At 44.0% G+C, this 26,546-nt stretch overlaps 1 protein-coding gene across 1 annotated transcript in view; it reads right to left on the bottom strand.

The window, feature by feature from the left end:
- Nucleotides 1-26,546, bottom strand: part of WDFY4 (WDFY family member 4) — a 279,361-nt gene that overhangs the window by 104,493 nt on the left and 148,322 nt on the right. The window contains 2 exon segments of the mRNA XM_021073024.1: nucleotides 24,381-24,517; nucleotides 25,240-25,425. Of these exon segments, the coding sequence (XP_020928683.1) occupies nucleotides 24,381-24,517; nucleotides 25,240-25,425 (323 nt within the window).

The following is a 26,546-nucleotide window of genomic DNA, read 5'->3' as shown; positions in this document are numbered from 1 at the left end:
GTATCATAGAGCCTCTCATGAAATTATGATATGAAAGAAAAAACAAGCAAAATTTTAAAGTCGATCTAAGCTCCCGCTCAATTGAACAGGTACTTCATAAAAAAGGATGTCAATGGTCAGGAGACAAGAGAAAGTGGTTACCTCTCTACAAACAAACATCCACAATAAGAATATTTAAATTCAAATAGGCTAATAATATCCTGTTTTGATTATGATATGGAGCAACTGGAATGCTCTTGCATTGATGAATAGGTACAACCATTATGGAACATTCGCAGTGTCTTAAAAGATGAATATATGCATACCTAGTGAACCAGTAATTTCATTCCCAGATATATACTCAAAAAAAAAAATCACACACGTGTGTTTCAAAAGACATGTGAGAGAATGTTCATAATAGCAGTGTTTGAAATAGTCCCAAACTGGGAACAATGCAAATGTCCATCAGCAATAGACTGGATAAATAAGTTATGATATTTTCACATACTGAATCCTCTAAGGTAATGGTTCCTGCAGTGTGGCTTATGAATCCCTATGGATCCTGACACCCTTTCAGGAATCTATGAAGTCAAAACTATTTTCAAAATACTAGGACATCTTTGCCTTTTTGCACAGTGTTGATGTTTGCATTGACAGTCCAAAAGCCACAGTGAGTAAAACTAGTGTCATAGCCCAAATCAAGGCATTGGCACCAACCATACAGTAATCACTGTATGTAGTCTTCACTGCTAGCAACTCGAAAGAAAAAAAAAAATCTTCACTTAAGAATGCCATTGATGAAACAGTTCATATGATTAATTTAATGAAATCTCAATTTTTGAATACACCTTTTTAATGGTCCATGTGATAAAATGGGAAATCTGCATGAAGCACTTCTGAATACCAGAAACTATGAAGATGGCTTCAAGGAAAAGCACTTGTGCAATTGTTAGGAGTTATGAGCTGAACTAGCTGCTTTTTGTTTCATAGAATATCATTTTTCTTTGAAAGAATGACTGACAGACAAAGTTACAGTTATAAAGACTTGGCATCTGGCAGATATTTTTTTGAAAATGAACAAAGTGAAGCTATCATATCAAATAAAACCACTGACTGTATTTTCTGCCCAAGATAAAATTTAAGCTTTCAAAATTCAAGTATTAGAACGTTGGAAAACTTTCCTGCCACCCTGAGCTTGACAGTTTCCCAGTAGATAAATATTGTTCTGATAATATGTGTCATGAACAAGATTTTTCCATACTGCATAATGAAACATGTTAACACTTGGGAGATCTATGTAACTAAGGGAACCAATATTCCCAATACACATTACATGCATGCTCTGATATACGCTGCAAATCATGTATGGGTTAAATATCCACTCAAACTGCAAGACAATCAATCCATTTTAATGTACCAGAGTATAAACATTTCACTGATAAAAATTTCAAGAAACATAAGAAAAGACTACTTGAATTTTGGTGTAGTATCAATGAAGAATATCTACAATTTTCTGAAAAGTCTGTTAAAATACTTTTCTTTTCTAACTATGTATCTGTGAAAGACCAGTTTTTCTTCATGTGTTTCTCCCAAAACAACATATTACAACTGAGTGAATAAAGAAACACATGTGAGAATCCAGCAGTCATCTACTACACCAGAGGATATTAAAGAATTTGCAAAAATAAAACAAACTACTTTTTTACATTTTTTTGTTTTGAAAAATATAGTTATTTATTAAAAATGCTATTTGTGCTTACACAAAATAGATTTATTACCATAATTTTAAAATGAAGTAATAAATGCATTATTTTTAAAATTCTGTTTTAATTTCTAATACGGTAACTATCAATAGATACAGTCTATACAAACAACAGCTCTTTGGAGTCCTCAATAATTTTCAAGAGGGTAAAGGGATCCTAAGGAGAAAAAGTCTGAGAACTCTATGAAAATGTTCTATTGGTATGAAAATGAAGGAACTACTTCATGAAATGACATGGATAAATTTCACATAGTTTGGAGTGAAATAAGCAGAGAGAAGAGTATGTGATGTTATTTCACATACATAAAAGTAAAATGTAGACAACTGATGTATCATGTTAACTGCTGGAAATTGGCTACTTTGGGGGAAGAGGATGCTAGTGACCAGAAGAGGGGATGGCATTAATGTCGTATTTTTCAACCTAGGTGATAGCCACATGTTCACTCTGTGAAAATTCTTAAATCTGTATATTTGTGATTTGAACACTTTTTTCCTACATGTGTGGTACTTCAATGAAATAAAAAAGTGTTCATCAGCCAAGACTCAAAAATATGGAAACAATATAACTTTTAGAACCCCAGTTACTGTTTTGGAGTGGTGGGAATTGGGTGATTTCTTTCTTTTCTTTTCTTCCTTTATTCTTCTTGAAAAAATTTCCTTAATGTTGCTCTTACATGTTTACACACATTTATAAGTAACAATGATTATGAGCATCTCAAGTGACATAAAATGTTGACAAATTTGACTAATTTTACATCTAAGGCAAAAGCCCAGACTGTTTTCTAATATGATGCTTTGGAGATGCACAGCCACATAAGAGAACTCCTGGGGAAACTTGGACACAAAGCAAGTAGCCCCTGTGGAACAGCAAATGTGCCATCTCATTGAGGAAGAATGGGACTGGTGAGAGTTGTCCCAGGGGGCAGAGTGGGACAGGCTAGGGAGTTTCAGGCAGGCAGACTCCAGACAGACCTAGGAAAAGAGATTCAGACATCCATGCTGTTCTGAGTGTTGCTAAATGAGTGTGTGTGAGGTAGAAAGAGTTAGAGTCCAGATGACTTGGTTTTTGGCCTTTGCCAGCCACATTCCACATTCACTTAATGTTTCTGTAATTTGACTTAGCAGCTCTGAAATGAAGGGAATATTACCTCCTCTGCCTATTCTAAAGAGACATTATGGAGAAAGGATGAGACTGTAGAAGGAGAATACTTTGGAAGCTGGCAAGGGTCACCCAAAGGCTCTTTAGGTGTAAGTCATGGAAAAGATCACTGAAAAAAATTCCACCTAGATGGTCTCTTCAAAAGGAACAGTTATAGAAAATGGTGTTTGATTTCAGTTATAAATCATCTTTCCTCTTCAAAGAAATACCCTGTCTACAACAGCTGCAGTGCAGGGTTGTTTACACCCTTGTTCAGATACCCCATGTCTACTCCCAAGTTTTCTCTGTTGTTAAGTTCAACAAAGAGTCACTGCCCACCTAATGTTTTCCAGGCACTGGAGTACAAGGCTGAGCCCCAGTCGGGCCTTGTGGAGTCCAATGGAAGAGCATACAGTTGTGTGTTGACATGGTCAATGTTGAGACAGAGCTATCTCAGGACACAGTGACACAGGTCACAGTTAGCACATAGAAGAGGGGACCTTGGCAAGACCTGTATTCAGAGAAGTCTCCCTGGTTGAGATGCTGCTTTAGCTGAATCCTGAATAAGTGGTTTTAAATAGAAGCCTGATGTGGTTCCATTAGCATTTTTGCTAACTCGCTCTGGTAGCAATTTGAAGGATGGATTTAATGAAAACAAGACTGGAAGTAGGGCGCTCCCTTAGACATTATCATGACAGCACACATGAGAGTCCACAGGATGGAATGAGTGAAGCAGAAGAGCCAAATTCAAGAACCACATGGAAAATAAAATTGGGAGGAACTGGTGACTATGTGAGAGGGTAAGAATTACTCCACAATTTCTAGTTTGCTTAATCGAATGGATTAAACTAAAAAAAATTAAGAGAGATTACAAAAACAGGAGAAAGAGCAAAAAACAGGAGAAAGAGCAACACGAGAACATGTTCAGTTTGAAGTATCAGTGGTACAGCTGGCCATCCCTAGAAGGAAGCTTGAGAGGTCCAAGTTCTATACAGATTTGTGAGTCATTAGCCATCAGATGATAGATAAACCCTGAGATATGATAAGATCCCTCATGGAGAATAAGTACGGAGAAGAGACTGATGACACAAGGTCAGAAACCTTGAGAACACCAGGAAGTTTAGGCCAGGAGAAGAAAGGTTAGAAAAGTTTAAGTAAAATCAGAAATAAATATGTCATGGAAACCAAAGGCTGTGTAACCACAGTGAATGCATCAGAGAAGTCCTGTACAATGAAGCCTGAAAATGTCTGGGATTTATCTGTAGAAATTGGTCTTTGCTAACTTCTGCAAGAGTTATTTCAGAGGAATAATTAGATAGCAATGGGTCAACTAAAAATATGGAGATGATGAATATAGACGACTCATTCAAGAAGCTTGACTCTGGGAGTTCCCATCACGGCTCAGTGGTTAACGAACCCGACTAGTATCCATGAGGATGCAGGTTCAATCCCTGGCCTTGTTCAGTGGATTAAGGATCTAGTGTTTCCATGAGCTGTGGTTTAAGTCACAGATGTGACTCAGATCCCATGTTGCTGTGGTTGTGGCATAGGCCAGCAATCGAAGAGACCGCTAGCCTGGGAACCTCCACATGCCTTGGGCACAGCCCTAAGAAGACAAAGATGAAAAGGAAAGAGAGAGAGAGAAAGAAAGAAAGAAAAAACAAACAAACTTGACCCTGAAGAAGAGAAAACAAAGAGATGGGAATAGGGCCATACAATATAAGAGGAAGGCTGTAACTCTAGTGTATTACTAGGCTGAAAGGGGCTTGGCAGTAGATGGGAGAAGGGTTGAAAGCAAAGGAAAGATATACGTCACTGATGGTGCAACTTCCACAGGATAAGAGAAGAAAGGATGGGATCAGCAGCCCATGTTGAGGTTGACCTGGGCTATGAGGAAGGGAGGTGCTCCTCATGCTCAGAAGCTGGAAGGAAAGACATGAGGATGGGTTCGGATGTGAATGAGTATGTGAACAGAACACTGGAGATGGAGGTGGTTCACACCTGATGGCTTCCAGTTCCGGGGTGGAGTCGGGGGGAGATGGCTCTGCTTCCCCTGAGTGCTGAGCAGGGCTGCAGGCTTGGAATGGTAGGAGGATTGGAGAAGGACCTGACCAAGGGTGCACTGATGGGCTGTATAAAATTGTTGATTGTCCAAATATTTACTATTCCTCAGTCTGTTCTCTCAACATTACATCTGATCAGCTGATTTGCACATAGCATTTTACAGTGACAAAAGAGTTTCCACATGCATTATCACATTTAATATTTTAGCTACCTGACAAATCTGTATTAAGATTATTCCCATTTTACAAAAGTGGAAACTGCGGACAAGTAAGGATGAGTGACTCCAACAATACGGGCGTTGGCAGTACCAGAAGATGACTTCTTGGGCTCTGCCACCATGTGCATCTTCCCCATGTGGTTTCCACCCTGTGTGTCTCCACGGTGCTAAGCAAACATTACTTTGCTATTGCCTTTTGAGACCTTTCATGCCCTGGAAAGTTGTCATACTTGGGATGTGGAGACAGGAGGAAGGCATTCTGCGTCAGTTCAAGGGCAGAGGCCCATCTGCCTGCGTGGCAGTGAATACGGCACATTGATGGGACACAAATTCAAAGCAGAGCTGTGCATTGCTTATTGGAGCTAAATATACTTTGCTTAGCAACTGCCTATGTATTAAAGAGTATGAGAACCTTTGAAGTAGAACCAAGGGCCTCAGAAGGCCATTTGGAGATTTGAAAGGGAAAACAGATCTGGTTTAAAAAGCCCGTGCCCTGCTGTCCCAGTGCCTCCTTAGAGAGGGGTTTGACTAAAGCACACAGATCAGATCTTGGAACAGGAAACAAGGCACATCCTATGTGGAGGGTCACATTAAAGTCAACAGACCTCAGTTTGGTGCTGCCCACCTTTGCCCGGGCACCTGGGGCTAGCTGGCTGCTGGTGACCCTCTTGCCCAAGCTATCCCACGGGAAGTGCCCACTGTCACTGATGACAGTCATTACATTGTTTGTTTAAAGCATCATTAGTCCTGTAATCACAGCTGTGTGGCCTAGCAAAAACAAGAAAGGCTAATAGCGAAACACAGCCCTCTCAGATCCTGCTCGGAAACTTAGTACCGAGATTACAGTTGTTGGTCCTGCCCTCTCCAGCCAAGCCCAGCACATGCTGGGTTTGGAACAGAACTCAACAGTGAGAAATGCCACTGTATCTACCATGTGCTGACATGATGCATGTCATTTTAATCCTTTGACTTAACATTTTCACTGCTAGTCATTTACTCCAAGGAAATCATAAAATACACACACAAATATGCACTGGACAACATTTTCCACCATCCTCTTTATAGTGTCTCGAAATTAAACAATTTAAATATCAACACATGGAGGGATGGTCCATCCTTACAGTAGAGCATTAGGCAGTACCACACATATGTTCACAGGGCCACTGCTAACCCACACAGCACCTTCGGGTCCCCTTAAGGCAGATTCTGTCCTGGACCTGCATGGATAACCTGAATAGTGAGACAAAGGCTAAATTTCAGCTTCCTTTTGCCACTCTCGCCAGATGCCCTAGTGTACAACCTATGTAACCGTTCACTGCAGCCCTGGTGTCAAAAAAGATTTGATGCTATCGAACCAGGTCTTTGATGTACTGAGATTTGTTTTTGAAAAGGAGGTTAGAAAATAGTATGCTAATTATAACAACAATCAAATGTGTATAGATTGGCATGGAAAAGAAAAACTGAGAGAAAATACTGGTTAGTATTACTACTTGTCAAATATTTCCTGTTCTCTCCTCCTGCAGCTACAAGGCATGATCACCCTGCCTGCCACCTTTGAGCCAAGTGAGAGCAGGAAGAAGTTGCCAGAAATGTAAGGGCTCATGCTCAGTTTGCTAAGCTTTTTTTAAACTACCATAGCAGTGCTCAAAGTTCTAGATATGGCTGCTCCGTGAGCTGGTGTCACCGGGTGAGGTTAAGACACAGCAGACCCCGAACAGCTCACAATGCACCTGTAGCACGTGTGAGAAATTAGCCTTTGTTATTTTAGGGCAATTAGATTTGGGGTGTTTGTTACTGTAGCATAACTATTCCTGAATAATACACACACCAAAAATACTAGGGAGCAATTTTGAATTGCATTGAAACACATAAAATTCATATGGATTCATATTAGTGATCTGTGGAAAAAGATCAAGAGAGCTACAGGGAAAGTAAGTGTGAGATCAATTAAATACTTTGAGCAAAATGCTGGAACAATTTGAGCAACAAGATAAATAAAAGGTTTAATGGATTATAGCCCAAATTATAAAATAAATATGGATGAGTCCCTACTGATATAAATAAAAGATTGTATAAATTAGTTAATGGGGAAAGAGACGAACATTTCTTACAGAAGAATTTCAGATACTGTGTGTAGATATTTCCCTTATCAGGAGGCAGAGCTTAATTGCTCTCCTTACCTTAAGGATTGGACTTAATAACTTGTTTCCAAAGAACTGAGTATGGAAAGGGAAAAAGAGTAACTTTACAGTGGAGAAGTCTGGTGGACACCATCATGACCAGGTGATGAGATCTGACCTCACCAAGTGATGATGCTACATGGTGACAGGAACCCTGACCCAATTATGACATTAATGAGAAGGGCACTTGGTCTTCCTTCCAAAAATCCATACCCCCAGGGTAATTATGAGAAAAATATTAAACAGACCCCAAGTGAGGCACATTCTGCAAAATATCTGGACAGTATTCTTCCAAACTGTCAAGATCATGAAAGCAAGGAAACTCTGGGAAATTGTCACCATCTAGAGGAGATTTAGAAGACTTGATAACTAAATGTAATGTGCTGCACTGGATTGCAACCTGGATTAGTGGTAAAACTAATGAAAGCAAAATAAGACTAGAAGATATTTACCTGCAATGCAATGATGTCAGCTTTGATGAAGATACCAATGAGATGTTAACAACAGGGGAAACTGGGTAAGGGGCACAGGAAAGTATTGGATATGAATATGAAAAGTATCCCCAAATAAAAACTGCATCAAAAATACAATGGAATTCTCACAACCCTTCCACCTAAGCCCCATGATGAAACTGAGATGGAAGAGATGAGTCTGCTTTCTTCTCAATTGGACAAGGGTCCACATTTCCCTCAGGTATAAACAACTCATTGTACAAATGTAATTCACATGTTTGAAGACAAATAATTTTTGGTAAATCTTGCCCCCCCCCCCGCACCCCTGCTGACTGCATAAGCCAATCACTTCATCCGACACTTTAACAGAGACATGGTAATTAATCCCCAAAATGGTGAAAAGGCTGCCTGGCAGATGCGCAGAAGGATGGTACCAAATTCACAAAACCACAAATGGTTTTGTTCTCTATGAATAATTTAAGGGAATTTTAGAGTATTGTTGCCAACTTGATTTTCACTTTATGGATATATTTTAAAACTTAACTCTATAAAACACGACTCCATAGTAGGCAATTTTCTTAAGGCTTCTACATATTCACTGGTAATTCCATAAAGGAAAAGCAGCAATCATGCTGTTTGATTTTAGTATCAACTACAGATTCCTTTACCATCTGACTTTCTCCGGCCAAAGAAAGAAGTGACAGGTTCAAGTTAAACTCATACTACCTTCCATTCATCCAGGCAAGAATGAACCACAGATATGAAAGAGACTTCCTCCTCCATGGATCCCACATTCTCACTCGTCACAGGAGTTACTCACTGGTCACCTCTCTTGGGCTGGTGCATGCTGAAGGATGAGGGATTAGAAGAACTGTGGTATGCACTTGGGTGGCAGTGAGTGAGTAACTGAGGAAACCATGTTTGTGCAAGCCCCTTGTCGTGATCATGTCATTGGCAGTTATCATTAATACCCTTCTCTTTCCCAGCACACTTCCTCAGGGCCCCACCGTAGAGCATAAACCCTGCAGTGGCAGGGCCCCAGATTACAGTGCCTGGGTCCCTTACCAGCACCACCACCCCTAGAATAAGCTCCTCGAGGACATCACCCATCTCTGTCCCCAAGGGCCTGGGGGCCTGGCAAATGGAAACAACAAGAGATAAATGTTTGAGAGTCCAAAATGAAGCTCATCGATTTTGTCACTCCTCTGAGCCAAAGTCTCTGCAGCTGGTCATTTCCTGCCTGGAGTAAAACACTCCTCATGGTTGGAATTAATGAGACCCAGAAGGGCCAGGTGACGGTCAGGAGCTGGGCAGTTCTGGCTCTTCACTCCCACTGCTATATTTAAACCCATCTGAAATTCAAGATTTTTCTGGTTGTGAAACACTCAAAGAAAAGATGACCTATGTAATTTTTCTATTGTGCCTTCTCTACATAAAGCTGATATATCTGCGTTCAAACCTAAGTTCTTAGTGGAACATGGCTTTATTTAGATGATAGAAGCAGTTAATGAGAAAACAATTTAATGCTTTCCCTGTTGGTAAATCATGTATAATATCCACATGTGCACCTGTAAAATATTAGCAGCCAGTTATCAAGAAGGCACAATGTAAGCCAAGGGACAGAGTGGCCTGGGTCTGCATCAGGCCACAGTTGAGGTGTCTTCAGAGGATATCCCTTTGGATGACTCAGACCAGGAAACCCTCTCTTCTCCAAGTGCCCAGATAATTGCATTTTTCTCTACTATGGAGACATAGCCCCTGGATTCTTAATAAACGTCAAGCAATACCAGGGTAATAATCATATTTCCAGCAATAATGACAAACAACTGGCGCTCGAAGTGGGTGAAGAGGGACCAGATCACCACAGCGCAATTCATCTCTTGTTAAATTCACTCACATATTAATTTCCAAGATGAACAGTGGTTTCTAATTTGTCTTTTTTGAACTGTGATGTTTTTATTAAATTCAATCGTCATGAGTACATGGAGAATGACTACTTAAAAACACATGCTCCAGTGCGTCAAAGGACGAAAGCTTTGGAACTGCAGGTACCAGACCTTCTCAAGAAAGCCATCTTCCCTCCTCTCTGTCCCCTTCTTGGGCATCAGGAGACTCAGACAGATGTGAAGCATCACCATGCTGACCTTCCCTGAATTCAGTCTCCCCCTGTCTCCGTCATCCTCAGAGGAAAGGCACATAGAGACACACACCTCTGGGCAGGAGCGGAAGGTTAGGAATTACAGGAAGGCGTCTGGATGAGAGATGAATCTAAGAATCGACCCTTGGGGGCTGTAGTCCATGGGAACATTTTCCCCTGAACACGACTGAGACTTGAGATTGCCGTTATCAACTGAAGTGTGTTTCCCTAAAATTCATATATTGAATCTCTCATTCCTAGGACCTCAGAGTGTGACAGTACTTTAGAGACAGGACCTTTACAGAGGTAATTAAACTAAATAAGGCTGTTAGAATGGACACTAACATGAGCCTCCAGTAATACCAGGCCAGCAACTGACCCAAAGGCATTTGGTCACAATTGTCCCTTTGCACCTGGAGGGGCCCTCCCTCATCACCAATCTTCATTCATATCCTCCCTCCTCCTTTTCATCCCCCTCTTCCTCCTCCTCTAACTCATCTCAAGCTCAACTTATTAACATTTTAATTATTTCACCCACCTAGAGAGTGAGCCTCAAAGGTCCTTTTTTTTTTTTTTTTTTTGGTCACTGTCCTCTGCCCTTAAACCAAGGGCCTGGGATACAGTAGGAAATCAACAAATGTGCATGGACTGTTGAAGGAGGGACTGTTCAGAGCAGAAGTGGGTGTTTAGTAGATGATAGCAAGATGGTGGCAGAGGTATACATGCAAATGGAAACACAGACCTAGGCATATCTTCTGATGCCCTGGAGAACTCAGAATGACGCTTGACAACTGGCCCTTGCTGCCCTGCTCCTGGACCACTCCCCTGTTTGATCTCTGTACTCCACTTATATGGACCCCTCTGTTCTCAGATGTACAAATTCAATGCCACCGTCAAGCCTTGGAACTAGCTGAGTCCTTTTCAGGAGTTTTCATTCCCCACGTGTTGAATGGCTACTCTTTCCAGCTTTATTATCACTTTACGATTACTTCCAGTCTACAGCAATCACAAGTCAGTCTCCAGTATATCACCTACTGCCTTTAGATTATGTCACACTAGCTAATATTGCCTCATCGAGTCCTTTTTGCTTACTGTCTTTTCTCCCCTAACTCAGAGTAGATGCCTGTACTGCTCCCCGCAGTACCTGTCCCTGAAGCCCATGCTCCAGGCCCCAGATACAGAAGTCCAATGAGTTCGGAACCATTTGCAAGAATCGATCCAACACAATTGCGCTTTTGTTTCACTGAAGGCTCAGTTACTCCTTCAATCACTCCTAATTATAGCAGTAGATACACCAGCCCCCAGAGACCCCTGGGTGGACCCAGCGCCCCCAGACCTGGACTGCCACACTCTCTTCTGAGGTCTCTACTCTCCTCACCTTCACGCTCTCCTCCCTCCTGCACCAGGCCTGGAGCCAAGTTTGCACCAACCCCCATTGAAACGCGCAAGAGAGGAAAATTTCAGAACTTCCTGTTCTGAGACTTTGAAAGACTTTTTTAATTAACCAAAATGGTTTCTCATAATAGATGGGTCCCAGAGCGAGAACACGGCTGTAGCTCCTGCGGCAGGCGCCCCGCGGCCGATTTGGGAGTGGGGGTCTAGCGGTTGTGAATGGCAGCAGCGCCTCCGGAGGGCCCCAGACTGATTCCCCACTCCACGGCCATCTGCCGTTTCATCATTTATGTAGTTTGGGACGTTGGTGTCTTATGAACTCTAAAGCATTTTTCCATTGAGGAATACATTTAAGTTTTAAATATTCAAATTTAGAGAAGTAAGCAAACACAAATGTGTTTCCCCCATCCGAAAGTCAGAACTTTTAAAAATTGAAGGCATTTTCTGGGAACATGATAACCTCCCCTCAACCACAAAGTTAGTTTTTAGAATGTAGGTATACCCCACACTAGGAAAACCAATCTGTAAAAATCAGAATCTCAAAATAGATTCCTGGACATGATTAGCCTTTAAAGTACAGAGCTGTGTTTAGTTTGCAAAAGGATTCAACCCAGGATTTCTTCAGGTTGACAAGATCCTAAAGTAAGTTCAAATCTGTTTTAATTCATAAAATATTAATCTATATACATATTTTTCAGGAACCCTTCTACTGTAATTCTTATTAGATATAATCTACCTAGGGAGATAAATAACTAAACCACAAGGATTTCTTAAATATGAGGTCATGTGTTATTCATTTCTATATCCTTAGGGAATATATATTCTTAAGGAGGACTACCACATCTCCAATAAATTCATATGATGTTGATTTGCACATGATGAAGTGTTTATGTACATTAAAATATTATGGGTTGAGCTTGGACTTGGAATACTTTGAAATATTCCTCAATGACAGCCCTCATGTACAGTATAAAAACACAGGCCTGGAGTCCCCATTGTGGCTCAGTGGTTACAAACTCAACTAGTATCCATGAGGATGCAGGTTCAATCCCTAGCCTTGCTCAGTGGGTTAAGGATCTGGTGTTGCTGTGAGCTGTGGTGTAAGTCACAGACATGGCTTGACCTGGTGTTGCTGTGGCTGTGGTGTAGGCTGGCAGCTGTAGTTCTGATTCGACCCCTAGCCTGGGAACCTCCATATACTGCAGGTGGGGCCCTAAAAAGAAAAAGCAAAAACAAAAACAAAGTTAGCTGATTTTGTAATGAAATAAAAGACTATAGAAGAAAGAGGAGAAAAAATCAGTAAGTAACTAGCAGAAGGAGGTGAGATCTAGTAAACATTTTCTAACCTTTTTCTTTGGGTAGAATGTTTCTGTTTGGGTAGAAGTCTTTGGAGAAGAAACTAAATATTCATCCCTAAAGACTTTTCTAAAAATGATTTAGAATTGATGTGCCTTTCAATGGCAGTGGTTGTGACCTTATGTTGAGAATATTCCATTGATTCATGGAACGTAAGGAACCTCAGTGCCTGCTCTCTTGGAGAGATTTCAAGCTATCACTTGCTGCCAAAAGCAAAACAAATTTAACTCCATTTCTTGTGAGGCTGAATGACCAAAACCACACTCAAAGAGGCAGCTTTAGGCCACTCTGAGGTGGCAGAGCCCATGGTGGCCCCTGCGCTTTTGTGGAGCTCAGTGACGGAGCCATCCCTTAGCACCAGCTACAGTGACCAGCAGGAGGCAGGTCCATGAGCCAGCCATGGGACAAAGGGAGTAACTGTTGGTGTTAAATATATGTTTACTGTGTGGACTTTGCATTCTTAGTAAGTCAGATATAGCAGATCACATTGAGTTTTAAGAGTAAACAATCGAGAAGAAAATACTAGAAAGAAATTCTGTCTGCTAGTTGAGGTAGGTACTTGGTGCACATTTGGAGAAGGTCATGATCATGCAATGTTAGCAGCAGGATCCCCTGGTCGGGTCAGGGTCTCTGCTAGTCTAGACACTGTCCTCTGCATGAATTAGAAAACGGAGCCCCTCTAGACAGATGTTGCCTTCTCCCACGTCAGTTCAGACACACCAGAGCTTGAGGCTTGCCAGCAAAGCTTGGAAAAAAAAAAGCCAGGTCCACCCCAAAACTGCCTGTCTCTATGGGGAGCCTTGGTCCTGTGCAGCTGAGTTTCTCAGGGAGGTGTCACTACTCACCACAGTCCAGCTGGCCTCACATCCACTACCAGCCACTGTGCAATGATGTCTTGCCCCCCGTCCGCCCCAGGATGCCAGCCTCTCTCTACTTGGACTGGGCTGTCTGCACCCACAGTGACAGTAGCTAGAGTTCAGCAGACTCTTCTCATGGCCAAGCCCTGACATTGATCCTCTCAAGAGGACAAGAGACAATCTTTCTTATGCCACTGTATTTTTCTCTGCGTTTATCTGAAATCTTATTCCCATGTAACTGAGGGGTCTGGGTCTGGCACCACCTATATCCATACCTGAAGATAATCATCCAAGAAGTGATGGAGAAGGTTCAATAAAATGAGTGGAACCTTTTCCTCCTCTGAGAACAGATGACATCGGCTGGAAGCTCAAATGGCCAACATCTTCACGGAAGAAGATGGCAGAGGTGGCATCAGGAGCACTGAGATTTCGCAGGAAACTATACATTTGGTAAAGGATGGGCATCCCAGGTTCCACCAGGATTGTTTGAAGAAAGAAAGCTTGAGGCTGTGGGCACAGCGCTTCTGTCTTGGGAGCCTCTTTTTCCAGCAAATGTCTAGAGACTCTGTAATGTTTCAGGAAGGGTCCTATTCTGACCAGGTTACTGTATCTAGCACTACAACACACCCATTCCAGCTATATACTATTTCATTACAAACCAATGGGCTTCCCTAAGAAGGCAGAAACATGTGAACTTGCAACCAAGGGCGGCTAAGTCTAATCTGGGCAGCTTCCTTCTTTCCTAGGAATGTAATAGCATGTGTGTCACCTGCTCTGAGCAAGTCAATGATGATATTCCCCGAGCCTAACATGACCAAATGAATATATTGAAAGATTTGACCTAAAATGCCTTTAAAGGGCAAGCTCAGCCCGAGAATGTAAGTTACAGAAAGTTTTAAGGAAAAAAATCATTTGTGATATTGTTAAACACAAAGGACCCAAACACAAATATACATTCTAAATAAAATGTGCAAATAAGCACAAAAGCACAAAGCACTGTAGCAAATCTATCAACTAAACACTGTCATACAGCACTATAACCTTGAAATGATTCAAATATTGAATAACAAATGGCAACTTTAATAAATACCATTAATAGCAAGATGTCTGTTTTACTGAAGAAAAAAACAAAAGCGATGTTGCTCTAAGCAGTTCTGAAATGAATATCTGATTCAAAACTTCCCCTGTGCATATAATCGCATGCTAATTTACATTTTAATTACTTCCTAAGAAATCAAAAGCATTTGTTGACAGTAGAACATAATGTCAACTTCACGGTGCACTGTTGGTGGATGCTTAATGAACTTAATTAGATAATTAGTGATGTTAATTATCCTTCTATTATGAAGATAAAGCTGTCTCACAAATGATGCACTTGGTAAAGAAACATCATTAAAGGTATCAGTGTTTGCTTTCTTCATTTACTTGCATTTTTCAAACTCTTTTAACAAGGATTTGTGATGGCCTAGTAATGTTTAAGCCTGTCTTAGAAAAAGGAAGCCACTCTCTCCATAAGCCCAATATCATCCTTCTCCTCATTCTGGATACTAATGTCACGTTGGTGGTGGGACTCCTGTTTCAAATCCCCTGCTGTCGGGACCTATCATCTGGGGTCAGTTCTGGTGTAGAGTTTCTAGTTCAAACTAACTCCTTCCTGCTCACTTCTCACTGAATGTGTTGGGTGCGTTCTATCAGCTGTTTTATGAATAGGGTGTATGTGTGTCTGTGCTTGTTTGAGTGTCCGTCACAGGAAGAGAGAAAATGAGAAGGAGCACACTTACCAAGTGCCCAGACCAGAAGAAAAGCTAAAAGCTAAAGGGCTAATTCATTCACACACACACACACACACACACACACACACACAAACACACACAGCCCTGACTTGGCTCTATCGCCATGACCCTGCAGTACTGTGCCCCCACCTCCATGACCAAGATACAATCACCATACGATGCTGCATTTGGTGTTGGAACACAATTGCCTGCATGATCAAAGGCTACAGTACATAACATAAAGACTCTACTCTCAGTTGAAGTGGAAAAGGAAATTTCAGAAGTTTAAGAAATAAGTTACTGGGAGTTCCCGTCGTGGTGCAGTGGTTAATGAATCCAACTAGAAACCATGAGGTTGCGGGTTCGGTCCCTGGCCTTGCTCAGTGGGTTAACGATCCGGCGTTGCCGTGAGCTGTGGTGTAGGTTGCAGACGCGGCTCGGATCCCGCGTTGCTGTGGCTCTGGCGTAGGCCGGTGGCTACAGCTCCGATTGACCCCTAGCCTGGGAACCTCCATATGCCGCGGGAGCGGCCCAAGAAATAGCAAAAAAAAAAAAAAAAAGAAATAAGTTACTGGACTCCATCATTTTTCTTTCTTGCCCCTGAATACCATCAGAACCAGAGCGTTATGGAAGTCCCTTCTGGAAACAGCCCTAGTCCAGAGACACCACAAAGAGCTCCAAGACCAGATGAGGAGAGTGACATTATTTTTAGGGTCTGTTATCTCGGGAAATGTGTCAAGAGAAAGTGTCATCAGCAGCCTCACCACCGCAATTAAGAAAATCAAGACTCCCATTTAGTAGAAGGTCTTAGTAACAATGCTCATATCAAAAGAAGCAATTTACACTTTTCAAAGGTTTGTTTGTTTGTTTGTTTGGGGGGGATGCTTTTTAGGGCCACACCACCACATGTGGAGGTTCCCAGGCAAGGGATTGAATTGGAGCTGTAGCCACCAGCCTATGCCACAGCCACAGCAATGTGGGTATCTGAGCCAGCAGTGTCTGCAACCTACATCACAACTCACAGCGATGCCAGATACCTAACCCACTGAGCGAGGCCAGGGATCAAACCTGAGTCCTCATGGATACTAATCGGGTTCGTTAACCACTGAGCACTACGGGCACTCCCAAAGTTTGATTTTTAAAAATTATACTTTCATTTGTTTCTGAGTAATTTTATTCCTATATCTTAGAGTCCCATTCAGTTACTGGCTCACAAGACTGTACCCACCACATTCACTACAGGGTTTTCCAACAACAAAGCACTGTGATTTCTCACAAAGTCCAGGTTGGCAGGTTTTCTGAATCACTCTTCCCTTCTCCCCAGTTTCCCTGGCTCACTCCTCCTGCCTGCTCCTCTCTTGATCTGCTCACACGCTGTCCTTCTGCCCTGCAGGTCCACCAGCAAGGATGTATTACCATGACCTCACCAATCTCTGGGCCTGTCACCCCTTCAACTTTAGAAGTCCTCACGTGTCTTCATTCTCCCCCAAAGTTAGGCCACCTGCTCCTAAACACCTCTTTTAAAGGCACACTTATCTCCCAGGAAAGTCCCTTCTCCCTTGCCCCAGAACATCACGTTGAATTTATGACAAGCTGATGTAAAAATAGTCCATGTGACAACCTTTGGAATTTCCGATTTTTTAAATTTCCTATACCCTCTTAAGGATTTTTGACAATAACTCTTTTACAGTAGAACATCCCCGGGAATTCTGACATCTGTTTTCGTAGTTGCTCTTTTGACTTCCTCGGCTATTTCCCTCAACTCCACCGCTTACTTCCCCTTCATTTCATTTCAAAGCCCGTTCCTTTCTATTTTCAAAAACCTCTTCTCCTGTCCTGAGCCTCTTTCCCAGGTGAGTGAAATCTGAGGCTTCCACCTCAAGGGCTGTTCACCCCCAGACATGGAGGTGCCAAAACACTAAACTGCAAAGCACTGTCCCCCGTCGGCCCTCACCCTCCTTCCTGAAACAGAGGCCTGGGATTCTCAGGGGGGTGGGGGGGAGTCACTGTGCCTTCAGCCTCAGCAAGACTGAAAATCTCTCAGCAGCAGGAGAGGAATACCAGCACGCAGAAAGTAAGACCAGGAGCTGCATGATCACTCCCACAGGGACTGCTCGAGCCTTCCAATTCCACACGCTTGCTTCCTTTTCTGCAGTTTTCATTTGGGTTTCACAGTTTTTTTAAAAGAGAAAATAAGTATATAGGAACATTTACACATGAAATGACATGCTATTTGGGATGTTGTTTCAAAATTATTCTGTGCAGAGGGAGAAAGTGGGGAGGGATAGAGATGAGAAAGATGGGCCAGGAAATGAAAACTTGGAAGTTAAGTGATGGATAAACACATGGGGATTTTTTTTTTTTTTTTTTTTGGCCATGCCTGTGGCATATGGATGTTCCCAGGCCAGGGACTGAACTGAACCCACGCCATAACAGTGATGGGAACCACAGCAGAGACAACACCAGGTTTTTAACTGGCTAAGGCACCAGGGAACTCTGGAGATTCATTTTTAATTTTCTCTACTTCTATAACTGTTTCAAAATTTCCACAATGATTTCTTAAAGAGATAATGGGTAAAGTTCTCAGAGCGGATGGTCAAAAATGTCATTTTCCTTTCCAGGGATCTGAGCCAGGGCTGCCCTTAATATAGCTGTCACCTCACTGCTGGCCTTAGCTCCATGGCTGGGAGTGGGAGATGGTGGGCCTGGCCACATATTCAGGAAAGTAGCCAGTGGCAGGTCCACCTCATCCTGGCCACACAAGTGTCCAGTGTCTGAGATCATCAGGCATGGGCCCCACTGGTCTTGCAGGGGGCCATGGTGCATCAGGGTGGGCAGGGTGCTTGCCCACAGGGCAGCCTTTCAGGGACCTCATGGGGCCTTGGAATAAATGTTTAGTGCTTTCCTGTCCTTGCTGGGGTGGACATAAAATTCCTGTAAAAAAAACCCTTGTCTTTGGTATTTTAGCAACTGCACTGTGATGCCCTCCCTCTGGCTTTTGGTGACTTCTCACCCCCTTCTGCTAATTCTCATATGTTCCTGGCTTCCCTATGGGACACTTCAACTTTCTAACATACAGCTTTGAGAACAGCTACTGGAAGCTGGCTCAGCTGTTTCCAAAAGCCATGGAAACGTGAAGAACACAGAGCCCAGCCCTGCTGCCCCGGCCTCTGCTCCTCTATAAAGCCTCTGAGCACACAGTACAGTTAATCTCAGGAGGAAAGTGGGGTTAAACCCAGCTCATGCTTTGCTGAACAAGACCTGGGTCAGCTGGCTGTTCCTACCCAGAGGTCCCACCCTTTACAGGATAGAAGTGACCCTGTTCTCTCAACTCCTGCCAACTGTTCTTCTGGCTTGTTCCTCCCGCTTCTCTGCAGAGCCCCAAGGAACCATATGAATCACACAGTGTCTGCACCTCTTATACCTGGGCGTACTCTTTCCTTGTGGCCAGATTTAAAAGGCCTGCAACCAGGGCCTCTGTCTTGGGTGGCCCTCTATTTTTTTTTTTTTTTTTTTTGCACACCCCAACCAGTTTCTCTTGTGTATTCTTTGATTACCACTGCTCTGCCACTGCCAGTACAGCCTCCATCATCTCCCACCTGAATGATGATGCTATAGCCCCAGCGGCCCTAAACGCCAATCCAACCTGTACAAACAGAAACATGCCATTCCCCTGCTTAACCCCCACCTACGGGCCACAGTGCCCCCCCTCCCTAACCTGCCTCCATGCCCACCTCGTCACCTACAGCAGCTCCAAACATCCCCCTGCCCACAGGCCTCACCCACTCATCCTCAGGGCCCCTTCCACCAGGCCCCTAGCTCCCACGTTCCTGTGCCCCATGCCCATTTTCGTTTGCTGATGCTTTAAAAAAGAAACAGAGAATGACACACTTTATGCTTTAGAATAATTTTGGATCCACAGAAAAGTAGTAACGCAGTGCACAGAATTCCCACCAACCCCTCACCTGGTTTGCCATAACGTTAACATCACACACCACCATGGTGTGTCTGCCAAAGCTAGGAAACCAACACTGGTTGTCGATTCGGCTTTCAACCTGTTTTTAAACAAGAAATTCTGAAACTGAACAGGTGAGCAGAGCCACCCCAAAGGCTGGGAAGAAGGATGGTTGGCTAGAGTACAGTCCCCGGATCTTGCCAAGCTGAAGGCGTCATGATGAACTGCCTCCCTGGACACCTTGAACTGGCCTTTGGTGACCTCCAGGGAGCCCAAGGTCCCAACCTCTGTCTGACAAGCTGATGCCACAGTCTCCACCCTGATAGAGACCATGACTTCAGTCTAATCCCAGAGGGACTGTGATGAGGGTCTCAGGGAGAAAAAGAAGAAATAACATCTATCACATCAGCCTTGCCTCAAAGTTCAGCTCAGTTTCCAAGAAGACGACATTTTCTACTGAAAATGAAGGAATTAGGAATTAGGAATCATGCATCTTATGTCTCACTCCAAGGAACAATTTATCAGTGCTACAGAGCTGTCAGCCACTGACATGATAAGGAATAACACCAAATGAATAATGTTTCCTCCAAAACCAACTCCTTTAATTACAAGCCTCTTCTTTCCAGAAGAGAGACAGAAGATGCAGAAACACCAATTTCATGCACTTGTGCCTGAATAATGTCTCCATGCTGCTTTTTCCAGATGGCGACCTTCTCACTGGAGGGACTAATGATGTGGGCATATTTAGGGAAAAACCAATAACGGAGTCTTTAACCTTCAACAGCAAAAAGCGTGTTGTACAAAATGTTCCTTGGGATACATTAGAAAATATCAATTACATTGCTCACTGAGGTGTAATCAGCTGTAATAATCAAAATTAATTTTTAAAAATAATTAAACAGACCCCAGGGCAAATAGTGGATGCTCTTATCCTATGACATCACAGTGTACATATGTACCTGAGAAGTTGTGCCTTCTGTTAGCAGCAAAAGCATCTCGCGCGGATGAGTGATGGATGCGGGCTCTGAAGGCTGGTGAGTTTCATCCCACAGAAAGGAGGGGGAGCTCCGTGCAGCTCCTGACACATTCTTTAAGGACCTTCTACGTACCAGGCACTGTGCCCAGCCCAGACTGAGTTACCAGTGGGGGATGCTGCTGCTCAGCAAAGGCATAATTCATTTTTTAAATTAAAACTAAGTCCACTTTGTTTCAAAAATAATTTGTCTTTTAAAATTCCATAAGACAGAATAAGCTATCGAAAAGGTACATAAATCAAGTTGGAGGTAAAATGGGACTAGGCTGGGAAGGAAGAAGTACAATAATGTGTGTGCGTGTATGTGTGTTTTGCAGAAATTTATCCCACTGGGTATGTGCAGTTACACAAGTTGGGCTTATCTCTGGCTTCTGAGAGTCAGATGAAAGAAGAAAAATAGCAATATCAGAAGTTCTGCTATTGGTAAATTGCTAGGGAAAAGCACGGTCCTTCCTGGTACTAGCAGCTGAGGGAGACCTCCCCCGCAGCTGCCCGCTCCACACTGCAGTCCAGCCACACTGGCCTTGGATGCCTAGAACCCCCAGCACACACCTGCCTCAGTGCCTCTGCTTGGTGGTCCTCCCTACCTGACCACTCTTTCCCGGAGAGTCACAAGGCTCCTGTCATTCCCCATCTCTCTGCAGAGAGGGCTTCTGACTACCTCCATCTAAGTAGCCCAGAGCCTCACTTGTCACCCTCCCCTACTCACCCCGCTCCATTTTTCCTCACTGCAATTAGCACCTCAATATTTACAAATGTATTTATCTTCTTACTGTCTACCTTCACCCCTAGCATGCAGTCTCCATGAAAGCAGAGAATATGTCAGTTTTTCTCTCTTCCATAACCTCATTGCTTAGAGCAAGGACCAAAATAAACACTTAATAAAAACTTGTTAAGGGAGTTCCTGTCGTGGTGCAGCAGAAACAAACCCGACTAGGAACCATGAGGTTTCAGGTTTGATCCCTGGCCTCTCTCAGCAGGTTAAGGATCCAGCATTGCTGTGAGCTGTGGTGTAGGTCACAGACTCAGGCTCGGATCCCACATTGCTGTGGCTGTGGCATAGGCCAGCAGTTATAGCTCCAACTAGACTCCTAGCCTGGGAACCTCCATGTGCCACTGGAGCAGCCCTAAAAGGACAAAAAAAAACGTTGAATAAGGAGCTACTGTAGTGGCTTAGCAGATTAAGAACCCAACATTGTCTCTGTGAGGATCAGGTTGGATCTCTGGCCTTGCCTAGTGGGTTAAGGATCTGGTGTTGCTGCAAGCTGCAGCATAGTTCACAGATGCAGCTTGGGTCAGACATTGCTGTGGCTGTGGCATAGGCTGGCAGCTGCAGCTCTGATTTGACCCCTAGCCTGGGAACCTCCATATACCACAGGTGTAGCCGTAAAAAAAAAAAAAAAAAAAATTATTGAATGGATATATGGATGAGACCTCAATTGATGCAGAAGACAAAGTCTTTGGTAGACTGCTCTCACCAAAGACAGAGCCAATTTCAAATTTTCTTTCTTGAATATCTTTCAATGTGTGCCAAGAGCAAACTGTTACAAGCCACTGTGAACATGGCCCCAAATAAGCTTCTACCAAGCCCATGAGGAACATGCACTGTTGAGAAACAGCCAGGACTCAGAGGCACTGAGCTGTATCAACATCAGTGACCTGGGCAGGGGTGGGGCACAGGCAAGAGGCATCAATAGCCAGGAGGTACCCATAAAATGTATGGCTTTGCCCAGTGTCCCTTCCCCAGCTGCCTGGCCAGACCAACCTGACCTCTGGAGGACAATGCTAACTTGGTCAAGCAGTAGAAGCTCCAGGGAACCCCAGGGAAGAGGGGCTGAACCTCTCCTGCCACACGTGGCACTGGGCAGGAGCAAGTGCTCCAGCACAGTGCGGAAGCCCCTGCTTCCCAGGCGTGGTGCAGCTCTACCACGTGTGAGATGGTCTTCCCACTGGCAGAGGGAGCTATAAGGTCTGTTGGAATTTCATAAACTGTCTTCTATTTCGAAAGCACTTGCAGTTTCCAGTGCTTCCACATAGGCTAGTGTAAGTGGAACACATTCCCCGGCTATAAGTTCAGGGGCTGAGTCCCTGAGAGGTTACGGAGCTGCACAAGGGCATGCTCAGCAGTGTACAGGCGATGCATGAAGACCTGTCTTCACTCTGCCACTTTGGGGATGCAAAGCTCTTGACTTTTTTTTAGATTCTGTTTCACATCTACAAAATGGGGCTAATAATAGCTGGCAGGAAATCTGAGTTATTCACTCAGCCAGCCAGCGAGTCTGTGGACAGATTTCATGAGTAGTGTCTTCCACAAGCCAGTACACTGAGGACACAGCCTGCCCTCAGCTCTGAACACCAGGGGGCTGGTCAGCCCAGTCAGGTTTGTTTCCTGACTTCCCTTCTACCTCCAGGCTCTTTCTCCATATGTTCTGAAGCCTATTGTTCCTGAAGTTTGGAAAGAGGAAAGGCCCCTTTGCTGGGCTGCCTGAGCCCTAGCAGCAGCCCTTCCCCCTCCCTCCTCCCAGCATCTGGTGACAGCTGCTCCCTGCCACATCAGGCCCTGACCACAGTGACCACAGTGGACAATAGAACCGTGCTGACAGCAGAGCTCAGGTGGGATGTGGAGTCAACTTCACTTTCCAAAGCGACATGAGCAGAGAGTAGTAAGTGTGTAATGTGTCTGTCAACCATCTATCCCCCTCCCTAGAGAGGCCCTTTCCATGGTTTCCTCCAGTTATTTGTCCCATCGTGGAGGTCGGGAGATAAAGACTCAGGGAATTAAGTGACTTCCCCAAGTTTTCTTGATCCTAAGGCCATGTCTACTGAATGGACACAGTCTGTCTCTAGAGGTAAATCACTGAGCCCACATTAGAATATACGACAAATTGTGTTTTCCAAAAAGAGCCTCAGCCATATTTCCAGTCATTTATGCTCTTACAGACCCTGCCACTTCCCCTCTAGGAGGTAGAGTCTACTTCCCTCCATCTGAACATGGCCAGAACCCTGTGCCTGTCTGGACCAAAGGATTGCAGCAGAGATGATATGTGGAGACTCTGAAGCTGGGTCATGGGAGGCAATTCAGCCTTCACCTCTCTCTCTCTCCTTTCCTCTCCCTGTGGAAATTTATCCCTTGAAACCCAGCCACCAGGTTGTGAGGAAGCTCAGACATAGACAAGCCACGTGTAGGTATTCTGGTCTAGGGCCAGCAGCAATCCCCTGATATGTAAGTGAGTTTTCCAATAACTCCAGCTGAGCCCAGAGACATCATGAAGCAGAAACATCCCCACACCCTGCTGTGCTCAATTCACTACACAGCATCCATGATCACAAAAGAATCACTTGGGGGTTCCCGTTGTGGCTCAGTGGTTAATGAATCAGACTAGGAGCCATGAGGTTGCAGGTTCAATCCCTGGCCTTGCTCAGTGAGTTAAGGATCCAGTGTTGCCGTGAGCTGTGGTGTAGGTCGCAGACACAGCTTGGATCCCACGTTGCTGTGGCTGTGGTGTAGGCCAGTGGCTACAGCTCCAATGAGACCCCTAGCCTGGGAACCCCCATATGCCGTGGGAACAGCCCTAGAAAAGGCAAAAAGACAAAAAAAATTTTAAAAATTAAAAAAAAGAATCACTGTTGGTGCTACTGAGTTTTAAGATGGTTCGATATGCAGCATTAGAGACACGGATTAGAAAACCCCAAAGGCTCAGCTCCACGCAGTCAGGAGGATCATCTCCTGACAATGGCACCAGCATTCCTGTCCCCCTTTGCTGCACCCACACACCCAGCTCCTGATGAGCTGTGGGTTAGGGCCTTCTGGGCACACCTGACTCAAAAGGAGACTGGGAACAGGATTGGTTTGAGTTTTAATGCCATAAGGAACTGCTGCTCTTGGCACTCCAGTGGAGCCCACATTCACTTCAGGTTTAGAGTAACCTAAGACCTGATTCCCCTAGGTAGCCACATGCATTCTCTTAAATGCTCAGAAGAACATGGAATTAGATCATATCCAGTGGTCATGGAGAGAGAAGACATGACACATGGGGTTTGAAGCAAATGCCTGATGTTCTCTAAGACATGGGGGTCTGGACTCACCTCTGCTTTGCACTCAGGGTCCTTGGTCTGCCGCCCAGGCATCAGCCTCATGGCTGAGGACAAGCTTCCACTCCATGAAGAAACTTTGCTGTGGTGTCCCACATTCGAGCGACTGGCCACCAACTTCTTTTCAGATGCTGAGGAGAAGGAAACAAAGACTGTCAGAGGTGAAGTTAAGAGGGAAACACATGCTATTTCTACAGCTGGCTTGATTTTCAAAGAGCCAGACAGAGGCACAAGCCCAGTGCCTGCCTCCAATAAGAGCAATAGCCCAGGCTATAAGCTTGAATCACTGAGAATTCCATGATGCTGAAAGACTTAACACAGGTATATAAGCCATAGTTTGAAAGCAATGACTTCTTTGAAAATAAAATGAACTCATGGCTATTCCTATGCTAATATAAGGGTAAAAATTTTGAGTAACTGATAAAATGTGAGGGACATCCATATCTTGGGGATAAAGATTTTCACTTAGTACATGAAGAACCTGAGGCTTTAGGTCACTGCATGACTTGGCACAAGGTTTCAAACCTGGTAGGTGAATATCAGGGCAGGACCTAGAACCCTAAGTCCCAGAGTTTAGGCTAGAGCTCTAATGTGGTGGCCCGTCCCTCTGAGAAATTACTAGAATCTGCTTGCTTGGCTGGCACCTCTGGCCTTCCTTTCACCCAAGATGCAAAGGAGCATTCATTCTTTGTGAGCAAAGATTCATGAGGTTTCAATGATGTAAACCCACCCATCAAAGGGGTGAAAGAGGAGGTCTGGGACAAAAGGCTCTGAGCCGTGAGTGAAACCCTGGAGGAACCTTGGGTCTATGAGACTCAAAAGTTCCATTCCCTGGAGCCAAGTGGACACATACCTAGGTAGTACTGCCAGGCCTTGAGCATCGTCTCCTCCCAGAGTGGGGTGACCTCCTCAATCTTCACTTCGCTCTCTCCCGGTTTCACAGAAAGATCAATCTTGACAGTATCCTCCAGTTCCTGTCGTCTCTGTGCCACGAGCTGTTGCCAGAGAGTCCGCACCACCTTTTGGATGTTGTGCTGGACTAACAGAGAGAGCATATCACACAGTCAGGACAGCCTCAGTGCTTCTACCAGAGAAAGCCAGGAGAGGGCATATCATGGTTGCTTTTAGGCGCATCCTTCCTGAACATCACACCAGCTTTGCAAGCTCCAGTCAGAGAGAAGTCAGTACGTACGGAGATCCACAGGACTAATAATGATGCTACCACCACCCATATGAACTGGGCCTCTCCCCCACCTCCACCACCAAGTCGTCCTACCTCACATGTCCAGAGCTGGAAAACATGATTGATGGGCTCAGTGAGCCTCTTTCTCCCACCCCCAATTCTGTTAGATACCAAACAGAGAGATACCTCCTGTAAGCTCTAGGTATCAAAATAGCTCCCTAGAAACAGCTCCTTCTGACCTTGACTTTTATGTTGACCCCTCAAGAGAATGGACACTGAACCTAAGATTGTGCCCAGGTGCCCAGGAACCAAGCCAGTCCTAGTCCTCTCTCCTGGCACTGAATCATGCTTCCAACTACCTACCCATCTCAGTGTCCTGGAACTGCAAAGAAAGCGACAAATCTACAAAGCCAGTTGTACCTGCTATGCCCCACAAATATAATGCCCCACATTGTGCCCAGCTCCCTTGGGTCACTGGGTTATCTCTTTAGTATCAGCATCTACAGTCTGTTCTCTCACTAGGGGGATGGACATTGCTCAGTTCACCCTACTAGTTCAATCCCTAGATGCAAATGTTCATGTTGTAATTAACACTGTCAGAGTAAATTTTAAACTCTCAAGTTTTTGAACACTGGCTTTGGGCACCTATCAGACTAAAAAATAAAGGTCTTTGTTACCATCTGGTATCACAAAGTATAAGCAGCACAGTCGGCAAACTAAAGTGATAGAAGAAGGGCTATGAGGGCTTCCTGGATCAAGAGGGAGCAATCTTTCAAACTCACGGATCTGGCTGCATTTTTTAAAACAAATTGTCAATACCTTTCACTTGATCTGATTTTATCAAATCCAAGAATAAACTCCATTAGGCCAAAAATCTCATAGAGTAATGAGATTCTTTACTCCGTTCCCATTTTCTAGAGAAGAAGGCTGAGACAGAACTAGGTAATGGCTTGAACTGAGTGAAATGGCCTGTCAGT

Source organism: Sus scrofa, chromosome 14 (genome assembly GCF_000003025.6).
Source record: "Sus scrofa isolate TJ Tabasco breed Duroc chromosome 14, Sscrofa11.1, whole genome shotgun sequence".
Taxonomy (NCBI): Eukaryota; Metazoa; Chordata; class Mammalia; order Artiodactyla; family Suidae; genus Sus; species Sus scrofa.
The sequence above is the reverse complement of the archived record's forward strand: the minus strand, read 5'-3'. Positions and strand labels throughout refer to the sequence as shown.